Below are 19,114 nucleotides of genomic sequence, written 5' to 3'. Positions count from 1 at the left end.
CCATCATAATATTGTACAACCAGTACAGTCCAGATCATTCTCTCTTATCAATTGTTCTACAGGTAACCTGTATACATCACATGACCAATGAGGATGGAGGAGTACCGGAGTCACATGACTGAGAGGATACTAAACCTCACCCTGGAGATCATCTACCTGCTGACCGAAGAGGTGAGGAGGATTCTGGGAGGTCACATGACATCACTCTTATCTCTATTAATAATACAGACCTGACCGGAGAGGTGAGGAGGATTCTGGGATTCTAACATGATATTCCTATTGGTTCTCCAATACAGAGATTTCCTCTTGTAAAGTCCGGTGATCATATGACCATCACAGTGCCTCCATGTGACTCCCTAAAACCTGAGAGACACAACATGGAGAAGATTCTAGAAGTCACCAAGAAGATGATGGAGCTGCTGACAGGAGAGGTGAGGAGGATTCTGGGAATTCTGGGACATTATCCAGTAACAGACAAGGGGTGTGTCTGGATGGTGACTGTATCATTGTGTGTGTCAGGTTCCTATAAGGTGTCAGGATGTCACTGTCTATTTCTCCATGGAGGAGTGGGAGTATTTAGAAGGACACAAGGATCTCTACAAGGACGTCATGATGGAGAATCAGCCGCCCCTCACATCACCGGGTAAGAGGAGACTTTATTGTAAAGGAGAGAGCAGTACGGAGGCTCCACCTAGATCCCCCATCATCTGATAAACACATAGAAACAATGTATTCAGTCAGTGTGTGTGTTTCCTACAGATGGATCCAGTAATGGGAACCCACCAGAGAGATGTCCCCGTCCTCTGTATTCCCGGGATTCCACACAGGAAGGTCACACCATCCCCCACCACCATCAGGTAGATGAGGAACAATCACTGATAGTATCATTAGGATCTGTACATTATCTGCATTGTTACCATTGATGTAATTTTTATTCTATATTCAGAGTGGAAACCTGAGAGATCCTAAAGTTGAGGTTAAAGAAGAGATAAAAGAGGAGGATGATGAGGATGGGGTGATGGAGGAAGAACACACCATCCCCCACCATCATCAGGTAGATGAGGAACAATTATTGGTGGTTATGATTTATACACAAACATGTTTATTATAATAAATGTTTTTTATTCTATATTCAGAGTGGAAACCTCGGGGATGATAATATTGATGTTAAAGAAGAGTATAAAGAGGAGGATGAGGAGTATGGAGGGATGGAGGAGTTTTCAGAAGGACACAAGGATATGATGGAGCCACCTAATACCAGGAACCCACCAGAGAGATGTCCCCATCCTCTGTATTCCCGGGATTCCACACAGGAAGGTCACACCATCCCCCACTGTTACAAGGTCGGTGGGGCGGAGCATCTAGAACATGGACTGGTGGAGATGATGTGTGGATTTTGTATGTAAGTTTATATCTTACAGATGATATTCTCTCTCATTCTCTTGGTTTAGAGTGGAGATCCAATCGATATAGAATTTGAGGTGAAATCAGAAGAAGAGACATATGTGAGGAATGATCAGCAGTCTATGGAGGAGGATGGAATAACGGGGACATTTATAGAGGAGGACACTCCTACAGAGATCAGCACAGGTGGGTCATTAACACTAAATCCATTCCTCCACCCATACTGCTCACTGATTGGTCCAGAGTAGGGTGGGGACTGGGTGATATCAGCCTGTAATCCCCTGGTCACTCTCCTGAGCTGTGTTCCCCGTCCTGTATTCCTTGTGTCTTCTGCCCCATGCCCGGGTCTAGTGAGATCTCTGACAATTCTCCCGGGTTACTTGCTCTGTTATTTGCTGGCTGTGCCGGGTGGAGGGATATGTCTGTATAGTCTCAGACCCAAGTCGCTGAGTGCAGTCTCAGGAGATGGGAGGCAGCGGTGTGGGATCTCTGCAACTTGTCTCTAGTAAATATTTCATCTGCCACTGAATACCAATATTATGAGTCCTGACCCCTGCACGATATACTCTATGTCAGGGATATGCAATTAGCGGACCTCCAGCTGTAGACTGACAGCCGCAAGCATGACACCCACAGGCAGAGGCATGATGGAACTTGTAGTTTTGCAACAGCTGGAGGTTCACTAATTGCATATCCCCCCTCTATGTTGTACATTACATACTCCTGGCCCCTGCACTATATACTCTATGTTGTACATTACATACTCCTGGCCCCTGCACTATATACTCTATGTTGTACATTACATACTCCTGGCCCCTGCACTATATACTCTATGTTGTACATTACATACTCCTGTTCGCCCACTCATCGAAAAACGAACATTATGGGGCGTTCGCGCCAAGTTCGAGCGCTGCATCACACCCCATAATGCACTGCGAGATCGAGCTGCAGTCCATTAAATATATAAACGGTCTCCTCCTACATATATATATCCACGGCATTCCAGTCTAGCCACGCCTATATCTGACTGCAGGCCATTCCTGGTGTACTTTTTCTAATAAACTTCAGGCGTTGTTTTGCTAATCAAAATTTACATCATGTCCGGAAGGCCATCAAGGAGAGTGTGACAGGAAGTCAGGTAAATCTGTGGGTGTTGTCACAGTCGGGACATACATTTCTGCCTTGTTAGACAATACACCAATCATTATTAGGTGTCGGCTGCCAGAAATAGCCAGGAAGGCTAAGGGCCGTTGGAAGACTCCAGGTGTTAAGAGTGAGGCAATTAAAGGTCTCTATAAAGTAGCCCAGAGGATAACCACTAATTAGCTGCGTCATTTCTAAGGCTGTGTGAACAGGAGAGCAGTGCCAGAAATTCTCCTGATGAGGTGAGGAGACCATTGACGTTGTCCTGTGTTATAAATGTCAAAAGACTATTGTTTTGTGCTGTATGACCAGCACTGTCTACCCAGCAGTAGGCTTTGTTAGACTTCATAGATAGGTTCCTGTGTGGAAGGTAGACGCTCAGAGTGGCTAGGATTTATTTTATGTTTGATTTTGTTTATAATGTTTGAATGCTTGCACTTGTTTTCCAGCAAGATGGAAAAATAAACCAGAATCTTTGTTTTCAACCGTCTTGGACTGCCAGTCTGTAGAAATTCAGTGTGTGGTGAACCCATCCAAGGGGTCACACACCCCGCTACCGAGCCAACCCCTCACAAGAGGCAGACGCTCACAGGCCACTTAAAGAGGACAAGCAGGCTCTCTGTCTACAGTCAACAGTGCTGGTCGTGGACACGGTGCATCCTCAGCACGTGGCCGTGGGGCACGCTTGTCCCTTTTTTCGGCAGCTAGCCCTGTTGAGCCACAACATGCAGAAGAGTTGGTGGAGTGGATAACAAAGCCGTCCTCATCCTCTGTCACCCAGGCTCAGAGTAGTTTGCCTGCCAAAGCGGCCTATTCCATTGACTCCATGTCCTCAGTCAATCCTTCCCTAGCTCCACCATCATGCACGGAGGAGACCCCCGAACTGTTCAACCACAGTGTCGGGTACATGCTCCAGGAGGATGCGCAGTGCTTTGAAGGCTCCGATGATGGTACCCAGGTTGAGAAAGGGAGTAACGTGAGCCTAGAGAGAGGGGGTGCCCAAGAAGGACAAGAAACTGGCAGTCATGTTCCCCCAGCTGCAGCATACTGCCAGGTTTGCTCCAGTGAGGAGGAGGGAGGGGGATGATGAGGTCTCTGACTCTACTTGGGTGCCTGATAGAAGAGAGGAGGAGGAGGCACATCTCCAATGAGGCAGGATGCCCTCCAGGTGGCAGCTTTAGGGCATCCACCCTATTGCATCACACTGCAGAGCTAAGCATGTGCAGGTCGCTGCTGACTCCCCGTGTATTTTGAAAAGCTCTATTTTGACACGTGTGTAGCAGATTGCACCGTTGCTGTTTGCAACATATGTCAGAAGCGTATCAAGCGTGGCCAAAACAGCAGCTGCTTGGGCACCACATGCTTGTCCAGACATATGTCGACCTCCCATGCAGTCCGTTTTCAACAGCACTTAAAAGACCCACATCAAAGAAGAAGGCGGACCTCTCCTTGCTCCTCATCAGCTGGGATCTCCAACCTCACTATACCTTCAGTCCTCTCAGAAACCTGCACTGAGAGGAATGAAGGTGTAGAATTAGGTGTCCCAAGTACTTGCGGGACATCTGCTAGCGGTACACCAACATCCCATTGTAGCAGGCAAATTTCCCTACCCCTGTTGCTAAAACCTAGAAAGAAATTTGGTCCCAGCCATCCACATGCTCAGCGTCTGAATGCTAGCTTGGCTAAATTGCTAGCACTGCAACTGCTGCCTTTTCAGCTGGTAGACTCTGCCCCTTTCGTAAATTTGTGGAATGTGCGGTACCTCAGTGGCAGGTTCCCAAATGCCATTTCTTTTCACGAAAGACCATTCCGACTCTCTACCAGCATGTGGAAGGCAATGTCTTGGCCTCGTTGGACAGGGCAGTCAGCAGTAAGGTGCATATTACCGCTGACTCATGGTCCAGCAGGCATGGACAGGGACTTTGCCTTTCTTTCACGTTGCACTGGATAACTCTGCTGGCAGCTGGGAAGGGTGCAGTATTGTTGGAGCTTGTTCTGCCACCACGCCTCCAAAATGCTAGTAGTGGTGATTCTGCCACAGCTGTCTCCTCCACTCCCTCCTCTTCTTCCGCTGCAGATTTGTCCTCTGAACCAGCGATGCTCCGTAGACATTCAAGGGGCTACGCAAGCACTCAGGCAAAAAGATGCCATGCGGTGCTTAAGTTGGTCTGCTTAGGGGACCGGAGCCACACTGGGGCAGAGATTCTGTCCGCTCTGCAGGGGCAGGCTCAGAGGTGGTTGACGCCACGCCATCTTCAGCAAGGAATGGTTGTAGGCACCAACCTACTCTCCGCTCTTGACCCATGTGCCCTGTTTTCAGGAACTTTCCCAGAACTTATCCACCCTTCGCAGAGGGAGCAGAGGATGAAACATCTTTGGGAGGCCTTGCAGAAAGGTTTGTGCAATGCGTTTCCAGAGCCTGGGAGGTTACAATTTCCTGGTGCTGGACAACGTGTTGCTGAGGCTTCGTTCAGTCACAGAAAGAGCGGTGGAGATGGTGGCCGTCTGACCGATGCCTTCAGACAATTCTTCAGTCCGCAGCCCCAAGATCTGATCGGTTCCAGCAACCGTCGCCAGTGTCTGAATTAAATGGTGCAGGAATATCTAGGGGCAAGATCAGACTTGGAGACCATTCCAACAGAAAATCCTCTGGGTTACTGGGTCTTGAGGGTGGTCCACTGGCCAGAGCTTGCACAATATGCAATTGAGCTACTGGCCTGTCCTGCATCCAGCGTTCTTTCTGAACGCACATTCAGTGCTGCTGGAGGCTTTGTAACCGATCACAGGGTGCGCCTGTCCACAGACTCTGCTGATCGGCTCACCTTCATAAAAATGAATCAGTCTTGGTTCACCAGCTACCAAGCACCTGATGCTGATGTAACCAATTGATTTTTCTATGGAAGTGGGATCCCTTGAAAACTGCCTATGCGGAGTGACTATCCTATTATGCTGAGTGACTATCCTATTCCTCCTCAATGTTCATGTTGATAGCTTCTAAGAATATTTTTGTTTCAGGGCACTACCACCACTACCTAAGGCCCAATTTTTCTGCCCCTGTTTAACAGGCACACGTAATTACAATATCTGCTCTAATATTTCACAGCAGGGCTTGTTCCAGCACCCACCAAGAGTAACTGTGAGGGCTTACAGTGTTCTGGTACCACCAACACCTAAGGCCCAATTTTCTGCAGAGTGTATAGTATATACAGGCGGTCCCCTACTTTCAAACGACTCCTCCTTGCAAAACAAAAGGAGACACCAGGAAGTGAGAGGAAATCTACCCCTAGGAAGGGAAATTCTCTCCTGTAAGAGTTAATATGGGAAAAAGGTGTCTCCTCTCCACTCATGCTTTATCACCAATCCTTGTTTCCCTAATAACCCCAAATTCTCAAAATCCAATTGTCATTGTGACAGAAAGTGAGGTGAAATCTTCTGAACACGGGGCACAGACAGCAAAACAAGTGTTACAGGGGTGATAACCCTTCCCTATGTTTTCCAAAAAGCTTAAAAATAGATTTTTTGACTGGAGCTACACTTACAAAATGTACCAGTTCCAAATTACAAACAGATTCAACTTAAGAACAAACCTACAGTCCCTGTCTTTTTTGTAACCCGGGGACCACCTGTATACTGCTGTTCAGAGTATATAGAGCCTGCGGGCCCTTTTGATTGTTCACGTTCGGTCCCCATAAACTTTAACAGTGTTCGAATGTTCGCACAAACTTTCAGTCCATTCGCTTGTTCTGCCGCGAACCGAACCGGGAGGTGTTGGGCTCCTCCCTACTCACTGGACTTCCAGATTCAGTGGCCACTGAATCTCCTGAGCTCTTCTACAGCTAACCTGCTGTATATTCCTCAAGTGTCACCCCCGCTATCCTGCTGGGCCCCTGGCTTGGCACTTACTGATGCTCCTCAAGTGTCACCCCCGCTATCCTGCTGGGCCCCTGGCTTGGCATTTACTGATGCTCCTCAAGCGTCACCCCTGCTATCCTGCTGGGCCCCTGGCTTGGCACTTACTGATGCTCCTCAAGCGTCACCCCTGTTATCTTGCTGGGCCCCTGGCTTGGCATTTACTGATGCTCCTCAAGCGTCACCCCTGCTATACTGCTGGCCCCCTGACTTAGCACTTACTGAAGCTCCTCAAGCGTGACCCCCGTTTTTCCTCTCAGTTGGAATCCAATCCTGCAGTCCCAACCCTGCGCTGCTTCTCTTACTCCTGGATAGGCCTCAGGCTTCCGGCCTAGCAACCCGGGCAACATAACACACGTCCACCCAGACAGCCGTCCAGGTGGCACAGAACCTCGATCACCTGACTCCACCCAAATAAATAGGCTCTCCCAGCAGGCCAAGGGACCAAAGAAACCCCTGCTAATTGGCTGAGACACCCCATCCATTCATAATCCGACCTTGCTACACCCTTGTCTATCTAGTGCCACCTAGTGACAGAAGAGAAAATGTGCAGCCATCCGAAGTTAGAGAGAAATCAGTAGATCTAACAATAAGCAAGGATAACTACCACCCGGTGAACTCAATTTATTAGCCACCCTTGCTAAACACCAGGGTGCTACATGTTCATTACATACACCTGACCCCTGCACTATATACTCTATGTTGTACATTACATACTCCTGACCCCTTCACTATATACTCTATGTTGTACATTTCATACTCCTGACCCTCGTCCTATAATCCCCTCATCACTGTCACTCCTATAAAAGACAGTTCTCGTTGTTTCCTCACTCTCTGACTAAAGTCCATGAATAAAGAAATGATCTGGTAGGAGATCAGAGGACCCATTTACTAGTTACCTTGAGGGGGGAATTGTAAGATCCTCAGAGACAAAGCTACCTGATGTGGGCGGAGTCCTAGTTTAGGGGAACCAATCAGCTCATGTCTAGTAATAATCTTTGTATTTCTATTTTAGTAGATGGACGGGAGATGAGGAAAACCTCAGAGGATTGTCTCACTTTGTCTCCAGACTGTAAAGTAGAAGATGAGGACATCACACAGTATAGTCCAGGAGAAAACCCGACTACCTCAAATGTCCATCCGGCACCACACAGTGTAGATGGACCATCGTATTCCTCTTATCCTGAGGAACCTCAGACTGTGCGGGACGGTGCCGGACCATCGTATTCCTCTTATCCTGAGGAACCTCAGACTGTGCGGGACGGTGCCGGACCATCGTATTCCTCTTATCCTGAGGAACCTCAGACTGTGCGGGACGGTGCCGGACCATCGTATTCCTCTTATCCTGAGGAACCTCAGACTGTGCGGGACGGTGCCGATAAGAAGTTTCCCTGTACTGAGTGCGGGAAGTGTTTCCGTTTAAAATACCAGCTTAAAGAGCATAAAAGATCTCATACAGGTGAGAAGCCTTTTCCCTGTCCTGAGTGCGGAAAATGTTTGTCAAGTAAGTCCTATCTTTTTAGACATCAGAGATTACACACGGGGGAGAAGCCATATTCTTGTCCTGAGTGTGGGAAATGTTTTGCAGATCAATCCCATTTTTCCAGACATCAGAGATCTCACAAGGGGGAGAAGCCTTTTTCCTGTTCTGAGTGCGGAAAATGTTTTACATCGAAGGTCAATCTTTCCAAACATCAGAGATGGCACACAGGTGAGAAGCCGTATTCCTGTCCTGAGTGCGGGAAATGTTTTACATCGAAGGCCAATCTTTCCACACACCAGACATTGCACACGGGGGAGAAGCCTTTTTCCTGTCCTGAGTGCGGAAAATGTTTTTCAAGTAAGTCCAGTCTTTTTAGCCATCAGAGATCACACACGAGGGAGAAACCATATTCCTGTCCTGAGTGTGGGAAATGTTTTGCAGATGAGTCCCATTTTTCCAGACATCAGAGATCTCACACGGGGGAGAAGCCTTTTTCCTGTTCTGAGTGTGGGAAATGTTTTGCAGATGGGTCCTCTTTTGCCAGACATCAGAGATTACACACAGGGGAGAAGTCTTTTTCCTGTTCTGAGTGTGGGAAAAGTTTTTTAGTGAAGTCCCATCTTTCCACACATCAGAGATTGCACACAGGGGAGAAGCCTTTTTCCTGTTCTGAGTGTGGGAAATGTTTTGCAGATGAGTCCGCTTTTGCCAGACATCAGAGATCACACACAGGGGAGAAGCCTTTTTCCTGTTCTGAGTGTGAGAAAAGTTTTTCAGTGAAGTCATCTCTTTTTATACATCAGAGATTGCACACGGGGGAGAAGCCGTATTCCTGTGCTGAGTGCGGGAAAAGTTTTTCTTTTAAGTCCAGTTTTTCTGCACATCAGAGATCTCACACAGGGGAGAAGTCTTTTTCCTGTTCTGAGTGCGGGAAATATTTCTCACAGAAGTCTAATCTTTTTATACATCAGAGATCTCACACGGGGGAGAAGCCTTTTTCCTGTCCTGAGTGTGGGAAAAGTTTTTCACAGAAGTCCCATCTTTACAAACATCAGAGATCTCACACGGGGGAGAAGCCGTATTCCTGTCCTGAGTGAGGGAAATGTTCCTCACTGAAGTCCTGTCTTCCTGTACATCAGGGGTCCCACACAACCCTTGAGGTGTATTAGTGAGTGCGGGAAATGTCTTGTATATGAATGTTGCTGGACATGTGGGGAAGAAGCACACCCTGATATACACCTCAGATATACTCCATGGCTGATCTTCATCATGTAAGAAACACTTCATAAAGGAGATCAGAGATCACCAAAGACATGGATGAAGTGTTGTACCGTGTTGGCCATTGATAGCAGGAGAAAAATAAAAATGGAGTCATTTTCTCTCATTGGCTGAGTACATTTTGTGGTGAAAACTCTTGCAAGAGGTCTGTTTTCTCATGTCGTCTTCCAGGACGAAACACGTTAACCCCACCACTTAAAACTCGGTCCTCTAGGCCTTTTAAGATTAAAAATAGTCATTACCACAAAATGTAGAGGCCTTTTAAGTGGTGGGTTAACGTATTTCGTCCTGGAAGACGACTTGAGAAAACAGACCTCTTGCATGACTTTACACCACAAAATGTACTCAGACAATGAGAGGGAATGACTCCATTTTTATTATTTTTATCCTGCTATCAATGACCAACACGGTACAACACTTCATCCATGTCTTTGGTGATCTCTGATCTCCTTATGAAGTGTTTCTTACATGATGAAGATCAGCCATGGAGTATATCTGAGGTGTATATCAGGGTGTGCTTCTTCCCCACATGTCCAGCAACATTCATATACAAGACATTTCCCGCACTCATTGAGTACATTTTGTGATAAAACTCTTGCAAGAGATCTGTTTTCTCAAGTTGTCTTCCAGGAAGAAACACGTTAACCCCACCACCTATAAAGGCGGTCCTCTAGGCTTTTTAAAATAAAAATGGAGTCATTCCCTCTCATTGGCTGAGTACATTTTGTGGTGGAAGATTTCACAGACATTTAGGGATCTATTATAAAACAAATTGTAGAATGAATGTGACACGCGTTCCTCCAATCATGACAAATATTGGATCATCGGCTCCATCTAGTGGCAAAAATCTGCCCCTGTGGTTTTAATACCGACCATTGAGGTAAAACAGAAAATACCACATTTGGCCATTAGATGGCGCTAAGTAGCATAGAAATTATCTCCATCTAGTGGCCAAATGCAATCATTTCTATTGTAAATGAATGGAAACCGTTCGACCAGCACAGCAAATATCCTAATAACATTCATCTTTCCCCCATTCACACAGAAGGAATGTACATGGACTTTCCCCGGGGGAATTGCTATGCACATATTTTATGAATAGACCCCTAAATGTCAGGAGACGTTTATATAAAGATGGGAAGTATGGAGCAGATAAATGAATAGACCTCCTAGCAATGTTATTACCAGGCTGCAGCTAGGGGGAGCTCTAATGTGTGAGCACAGCAGAGTGATCCCATCTAGCTCACATTAACCTTTTCGCTGTCAGAGATGTTTTTGCACATTTTGGGCCTGAAGATTAGATAAAAACCCCAAACATATATTATCTGATAGCAGAGGCCCTGGAGAATAAAATGGTGGTGATTGTTAAGGTGTTCCTCATACACAAATTTCCCCTTAATATCCGGGTTTATTTTCTCCTTTTCCCCCATTTTCTATGGTGTGATCTTTTCTACAATACTTTGTTATAATAATGGAACACGTTGTGTATTGTATTGTATGACTCCGCCTCCACATTCCAGACAAGTCATTTTCCTGACCAATCACATTTCTACCTTTTTACTATTTCCTGATTCTATGACTGTAATCTGTTTAAAAGTAAAAATTATAATAAAAAAATGTATTGAAGAGAAAAAAAAGTTGTGTGTGTCGGTGGAATGAGAAGAATTGCTGGTGGTGTTGTCACCTGTCACAGCCGTCACACCTGGTTTCCCGGCCAATGCACCAGATAAATGTTGCAGCAAAACGGCTCTTTGAGTTCTGGGAAACCAGGAATGGACTCCGGACACGGACTCCAGGAAAACAAACCTTTTATTTCACCAGGGAAAGGAGCGACTCACGCCAGGATGCCAAGTGGCCTCTTCTAGGCGTTTACAACATATAGATTTCCTCTTGTATAGACATTCCTTGGAACTTCGTAAAACATCTAAAAGCTTGTTAGCGAGTGACATCTGCGGCTTCTCAGTTATCTGTCTCATTTATCATCTACTAAGCTGGAGACATGTGCACTGACCGAACATTTCTTTGTTTTCCTTTCATTTGTTTCTTCGTTTTTCGGGTCATTAGTTATGATCGACATTCATTGTTTAAAAAAACAAAAATTGAAACTCTGGAAATTCAAAATTCGAAAATCCGAAATAATAACTAACAAATTATCGGTATCGGGATTTCCTTTCAAATTTTAAGAAAAGGGTAGTGCTGCGCTGTAAATAGGGAATGGGGTACAAGTGTAGAGGAAGGGCCAGATCCACATAGATTTGGAACGGCGCAGCGTATCAGAGATACGCTACGCCGCCGTATCTTACCTGGCTCTAAGTCGAATCCAGGAAGATTTTGCGCCGTAAGTTACGGCGGCGTAGTGTATCTCTTGGCGCGTAATTCAAATCGGTGGGTAGGGGGCGTGATTCATTTAAACGAAGCGCGTCCCCGCGCCGATTGAACTGCGCATGCGTCGTCCAGAAATTTCCCGCCGTGCTTTGCGCGAAATGACGTCGCAACGATGTCATTTTTTTAACTTGGACGTGCGTTACGTCCATCCCTATTCACGGACGACTTGCGCAAAAAAAAAAAAAAAAATGCAGGGAACGACGGCCGTACTTAACATGGCAAGTCTATCTATACGCCGAAAAATACCAGCTTTAACTATACGCCGGAAAAAGCCGACTGCAGACGACGTTAGAAAATGCGACGGCCGCGCGTACGTTCGTGGATCTGGATCGTCGTAAATCGCTAATTTGCATACCCGACGTGGAAAACGACGCAAACTCCACCCAGCGGGCGCCGAAGTATTGCATCTAAGATCCGAAGCCGTACACCTGTCGGATCTTACCCAAAAGCCGTCTTGGTTTGAGGATTCAAACTAAAGATACGACGCGGGAAATTTGAAAGTACGAAATTTGAAAGTACGCCGGCGTATCAGTAGATATGCCGGCGTACTCGCTCTGTGGATCTGGCCCGAAGTCTAGCAAATCCTTATATGTAAAAAGATTCTGTCTGACTAATGATCAAAATGACAATGTGAAAAAATAATGACATCAAAATTAACGTGCTGCAGTGCAGCTAATCCAGCTGGCAAAAGTAGGATAATAAAAGGTGAAAGTGCGAGTATCATACAGTGTAATACAATAATAATTGGTGTACTGTTAACCATTGGGGTGTACAGCGTGCATCACACAACACACCACAGTGACTGAAAAAGGGGGTGTTCTCCCCTTGGTCCCTAGGTTTGTATACAAAAGGGCCCCTACCATTAGGGATAAAATCGTAAAAAAGCGTGCCCGACCCGCCCACTAGGAGTTTCTTTTCTTTTTTTACCGGTAAAGGTTTCTTTCCGTGCAAACGGTGTTTTGCATGCCTGAGAACACATAAACCTAACCAAAAGAAGAAGGATTTTACTGCAACAAGCACAGGAGATGCATACGAAATAAAAGAATTCATTTGTTGCGACACAGAGGGGGTCGTATATAGGCACTCGAATGTAGCTGTTGACTTCAATATATAGGTCGGACCAAAAGAGCACTACGAGTTCCAATAAGAGAACATGTCCAAATAATCCTCAAAGGCTTCGACAAACATAGTGTATGGAGACATTTTGCCACCCACCATAATAAAGATCCGACACAGCTGAAGTTTTGGGGTATAGAGCCTTATGTGAGACATTGCGGAGGTAGCCATAAAGTTAGAACACAAATAGCTAGATTCACAAAGACCGCCCTAACTTTGCGGCGGCGTAGTGTATCGTGTTTACACTACTCCGCCGTAAGTTAGCGAGGCAAGTACGTGATTCACAAAGTACTTGCCTGCTAAGTTACAGCGGCGTAGCATAAATCGGGCGGGCGTAAGCGCGGCTAATTCAAATTCGGCTGAGGGGGCGTGTTTTATGTTAATGGGGGGGGGGGGGTGACCTGACCTGATTGACGTATTTTACGAACGGCGCATGCGCCGTTTGAGTACATATCCCAGTGTGCATTGCGGCAAAGTACGCCGCGCGGTCGTATTGGTTTCAACGTGGACGTAAATTACGTCCAGCCCTATTCACGGACGACTTACGCAAACAATGTAAAATTTTCAAATTTCGACGCGTGAACGACGGCTATACTTGACATTACTATTCCAGCTATTTGATGGAATAACTTTAGGCTTGAAAGTACGTTATGTAAACGGCGTATCTTTACTGCGTCGGGCAAGCGTACGTTCGTGAATCGGCGTATATACTCATTTACATATTCTAGGCCGACCACGATGGAAGCACCACCTAGCGGTCAGCCTAAAAAATACACTTTAGGATACGACGGTGTAAGACACTTACGCCGCTCGTATCTGAGCCTAATTTAAGCATATCTGGTTACCAGAATACGCTTAAATTTGCGTCGGCGCAGAGTCAGACTTAGGCTGGCGTATCAGTAGATACGCCAGCCTAAGTCTTTCTGAATCTAACTATGAGTCAGCTAGAATCTCGCTGGATATTTACTAGGGTTAGCAGCCGGTGCGAAGCTCGTTCAAAGTCTCTGTCACAGACTTGATGAGTGTCGTCGAGTCGTCACACAGTCCTCTGTCACAAGGTCATGCAACCACACACTCTCTGCAAAGCTCCAAAGAAAGCACACAGTCCACGTATCAGGATCTTTCAGCCAGGCCGGCAGCACAGTGAGGTAAATTGGGCTCCAATTGAGTCCCCAAATGTTTGGCTTCTTCCAGCAGGCAAGACAGCACAGGACCACCCCTGGACCAGTAGGCCCCAGAAACTCCTGGGCCTACTCTCAGCTGTGGAGCCTCGGGCCAGCAGGCCCTGAGACCGGAAAATATTGCTAACACATCCCTAAGGCTAGGAGGGCCATCCGGTCAGGATCGGAAGTCCCCGCCCCCCAAGCACCCTCCCCCAGAATGCACAGCGGGCAGACCACGCCCACTGGGCTGCTTATGGGAAGAAGGCACTCAATACACCCAGCCCATTGCCATTCCGACCTTGACTCCTGGTGACAGCGACACCCACAGTCAAGTGGAAGATGTGCAACACAGCTGAACTAGAACAGAAACCCACAATTTGGCATAATATTCTGAGCCAACTACAGCTCAGATAACTAAATTTACAAAATAGCGCCTACTCAACAGGAGCTACATATAGGATTGTGAAAATTTCCATCCTATTTACTAAGAAGCTGAAGAAGATGTCCATGATTTAGATGAGGGTCACATATAGTATGAGCAGCATCACCCTTCACTCTGTCACCAAGACCCAGTCTGGCAATGCCCAGCATGTTACCAATTAGTCTCTGACCAATCTCACGGTTTGGATGGAATTTCTCCTTATATCAGTGGTCAGTGTAGTGGTCCCTTACATTGGTGACCAATGGGAGAAGGACCCTCTTATATGTCATCAGTGGGAAGACTGCCCTCCTTACAGATCATTGATATCAGTTGTTCCTGAGAGACAGAAATTGTCCATTGCTCAAGGAACCCCTAGAACCCTTTGGAGGAACCCTGGCTGAGAAAGGCTGGACTAGGCAGTAATATATTTCTCTCCCCCTTGGTGGGAATGGAGATGACCCATCTATAAGGATATACAGTACATACACACACAGCACAAGGCCGTGGTCACACTACGAGACGTTTCTCAGGCTGCAGGTCCTCTGAGATCCACAAGGTGGTGATCTTCTCACTTCTACCATAGAGAGAAGAAGTCTCTATGGAAGACAGGAAGTGATGTCAGGCACAAACAGGAAGTTCCGGGTGAGAGGTGAATCGGGAGGAAGTAGTGAGGAGACATCTTTGGAATCGGTAGCAGAGGAGGTAATAAGATCTTATTTTCTATTTACACCCAGTAACCCCGTCATGTCCGTCCTCTTCCTCCATAGTCACTGTGACGTCTTTTATCTCCAGCAGATGATGATACACACATATATAGTGCAGAAACCTAGATTAACCCCTTCAGGGGCAGAACATTCCCCATAGAGAATTCTCTTCATTTTGGAGATGTGTCACATTTCCCACCAATCATCTTCTCACCTCATCGGTCTATACTAATGGATTATACCACTTTTATTGGGGATAGGGGGGGTTTCTATAGACAAAGGCTTAGAGGCGCCTGGACACTAAAACCATTACAAATGCTAAAAGTAATGTTCCTTTATGTGTAATCCCACTGGGGGGGGGGGCTGTTCTTACATGATAGAAACCCTCATACAGTGGCGTACTAACTATGGGGCGGGGGACGTACCGCACCGGGTGCCACACGCTGAGGGTGTCAGGCCGGCGAAACCCCCCCCACCCTCTACGACTGAAGAGGACTTTGTTAGCGCGGAGACAGCGGGCGGCATGGCGGTGACAGGGAGGCATCAGCAGCCCTAACAGTGACAGGCTGAAGCCTGGCTTTGTGGGGGCGCGGGCGGGGTCTGTCGGCACACCCGGGACCCGGCCGTGGCTCTTATAAGTCTCGGGTGAGCCGAGCAGACCGAAGCCGCCTCCCCCTCCTCCTGTGTAGTGTAGTCTACAAGTGCTGTGTGTGCGGCACGCTGATCAATCGAGCCAAGGTGCACAGCATTACGGGTCTGAAGGGGGTGTCTGCATTGTAGGAGGGGTCTGTATTGTAGGGGGGTGTCTTTATTGTGGGGTCGGTCTGCATTGCAGGGGGGGTGTCTGCATTGTAGGAGGGGGTCTGTATTGTAGGGGGGTGTCTTTATTGTGGGGTCGGTCTGCATTGCAGGGGGGGTGTCTGCATTGTAGGGGGAGGGGTCGGTCTGTATTGTAAGGGGGGGGGTCTGCACTGTAGGGGGTGGGTCTGTATTGTAGGGGAGGGGTTGCACTGTAGGGAGAGGAGTCTGCACTGTAGGGGGGTCTGTGTAACATGCAGGGGGTCCAGAACTGTTAGGGGGGGTGTCTGTGTAACATACAGGCGTCTAGAGCTGTGGGGGGTGCAGTGTAATAGAAAGGGGTCCAGTGCTGCAGGGTGCTGTGTAATGTAAAGGGGTCCAGAGGTGCAGGGTGCTATGTAATGTAAGGGGTCCAGTGGTGTAGGGTGCTGTGTAATGTAAATGGGTCCAGAGGTGCAGGGTGCTGTGTAATGTAAAAGGGTCCAGTGGTGTAGGGTGCTGTGTAATGTAAAGGGGTGCAGAGGTGCAGGGTGCTGTGTAATGTAAAGGGGTCCAGTGCTGCAGGGTGCTATGTAATGTAAAGGGGTGCAGAGGTGCAGGGTGCTGTGTAATGTAAAGGGGTCCAGTGCTGTAGGGTGCTATGTAATGTAAAGGGGTCCAGAGGTGCAGGGTGCTATGTAATGTAAGGGGTCCAGTGGTGTAGGGTGCTGTGTAATGTAAGGGGTCCAGTGGTGTAGGGTGCTGTGTAATATAAGGGGTCCAGTGGTGTAGGGTGCTGTGTAATATAAGGGGTCCAGTGGTGTAGGGTGCTGTGTAATGTAAAGGGGTCCAGAGGTGTAGTTGTGGAGAGGGGGTTATACAGTAGTGACAAAGAGATATTGAAGGATACAGAGGTATGCAGGGGGCACAGTGGGGTGTTTTTACATTTTACAGTGAGGCGTGCCAGATATAGGATCTGCCCCGGGTGCCAAATGCTCTAGGTACACCCCTGCCCTCATACACCCCCATCATAATATTGTACAACCAGTACAGTCCAGATCATTCTCTCTTATCAATTGTTCTACAGGTAACCTGTATACATCACATGACCAATGAGGATGGAGGAGTACCGGAGTCACATGACTGAGAGGATACTAAACCTCACCCTGGAGATCATCTACCTGCTAACCGGAGAGGTGAGGAGGATTCTGGGAGGTCACATGACATCACTCTTATCTCTATTAATAATACAGACCTGACTGGAGAGGTGAGGAGGATTCTGGGATTCTAACATGATATTCCTATTGGTTCTCCAATACAGAGATTTCCTCTTGTGAAGTCTGGTGATCATATGACCATCACAGTGCCTCCATGTGACTCCCTAAAACCCGAGAGACACAACATGGAGAAGATTCTAGAAGTCACCAAGAAGATGATGGAGCTGCTGACAGGAGAGGTGAGGAGGATTCTGGGACATTATCCAGTAACAGACAAGGGGTGTGTCTGGATGGTGACTGTATCATTGTAAATATCAGGTTCCTATAAGGTGTCAGGATGTCACTGTCTATTTCTCCATGGAGGAGTGGGAGTATTTAGAAGGACACAAGGATCTCTACAAGGACGTCATGATGGAGAATCAGCCGCCCCTCACATCACCGGGTAAGAGGAGACTTTATTGTAAAGGAGAGAGCAGTACGGAGGCTCCACCTAGATCCCCCATCATCTGATAAACACATAGAAACAATGTATTCAGTCCGTGTGTGTGTTTCCTACAGATGGATCCAGTAATGGGAACCCACCAGAGAGATGTCCCCGTCCTCTGTATTCCCGGGATTCCACACAGGAAGGTCACACCATCCCCCACCATCATCAGGTAGATGAGGAACAATTACTGATAGTATCATTAGGATCTGTACATTATCTGCATTGTTACCATTGATGTCATTTTTATTCTATATTCAGAGTGGAGACCTGAGAGATCCTACAGTTGAGGTTAAAGAAGAGATAAAAGAGGAGGATGATGAGGATGGGGTGATGGAGGAAGAACACACCATCCCCCACCATCATCAGGTAGATGAGGAACAATTATTGGTGGTTATGATTTATACACAAACATGTTTATTATAATGAATGTTTTATTATATATTTAGAGTGGAAACCTCGGGGATGATAATATTGATGTAAAAGAAGAGTATAAAGAGGAGGATGAGGAGTATGGAGTGATGGAGGAGTTTTCAGAAGGACACAAGGATATGATGGAGCCACCTAATACCAGGAACCCACCAGAGAGATGTCCCCGTCCTCTGTATTCCCGGGATTCCACACAGGAAGGTCACACCATCCCCCACCATCATCAGGTAGATGAGGAACAATCACTGATAGTATCATTAGGATCTGTACATTATCCCAGTTGATGGTGGCTTCACATGTGGACTCTCTGATCAGAAGTGCATTCTTTGATCAAAAGTGCCTGAGTTAAAAACCAGGAGTTGGCTATTATCTGCTTCTGCTTGCAGATTTTTTTCCCCTCTTTTTCTCTAACACTTTTTAAACAGCTTTTTTTCTTTTTCCTTTCTGCTAATTAAGGGGAGGGTTTAATTGTCCACAGGTGTGTTTGTTCACAGGTCTTCACAGGTGAGTATAAAGTGGCTGTACAAGCTCCCAGAGGAGCTGGCTCCCAATGATGGTGGCTTCACATGTGGACTCTCTGACCAGAAGTGCATTCTTTGATCAAAAGTGCCCGAGTTAAAAACCAGGAGTTTGAAACAGGAGGTAAGACAGGAGTCTTCATTATGCCTCTATACTCCCAGTTGTCACCAAAAAAGCTCTAAGGAATGAGCGACTGTTGAGAATCAATCGACGATCAACAGTCAAAAACTACGAGCAGGTACCCTAGCCCAAGTGCATAATATGCGCTTTGGTCAACACAAGATCGGCAGTAAAACACCGACAAGAAATCTATGATTTCATCCTTCAACACGATCTAGACTGCCTCTTCATCACAGAAAGCTGGCTGACAGCCGACTGCAACACCATTCTAACAGAATTGGTGCCAGCAAATTATCGCATTCAAATGCAAAACAGAGTGGGGCAAGGAGGGGGGGGCCTGGCGGTGATCCACAAGACTCCCCTCTCGATCACCAAACCAGTCCTTCAAAACTCGCTTCCATTCATGGAAACCCTCACTCTGCAGCTGCAAACAAATATCCAAGATACGGTCCATATGCTACTTTGCTATAGACCACCAGGCCCAAAAACGCACCTTCTCACGTCGTTGACGGAATTCATCTCCTCACACACCCTAAACATCAAACACCTTTTGGTGCTTGGG

At 46.9% G+C, this 19,114-nt stretch overlaps 1 protein-coding gene across 1 annotated transcript in view; it reads left to right on the top strand.

Annotated features, from left to right (window-relative positions):
- The window catches only part of LOC120910649, a 176,483-nt gene that overhangs the window by 120,078 nt on the left and 37,291 nt on the right, over nt 1–19,114 (top strand). Inside the window, exons 11-12 of the mRNA XM_040322403.1 lie at nt 7,962–9,025; nt 17,319–17,329. Coding sequence (XP_040178337.1) covers nt 7,962–9,025; nt 17,319–17,329 — 1,075 coding nt within the window. The remainder of the gene's footprint in view (nt 1–7,961; nt 9,026–17,318; nt 17,330–19,114) is intronic.

This window comes from Rana temporaria, chromosome 8, assembly GCF_905171775.1.
Source record: "Rana temporaria chromosome 8, aRanTem1.1, whole genome shotgun sequence".
Classification (NCBI taxonomy): Eukaryota; Metazoa; Chordata; class Amphibia; order Anura; family Ranidae; genus Rana; species Rana temporaria.
This window is presented reverse-complemented; position numbering and strand designations above follow the sequence as displayed.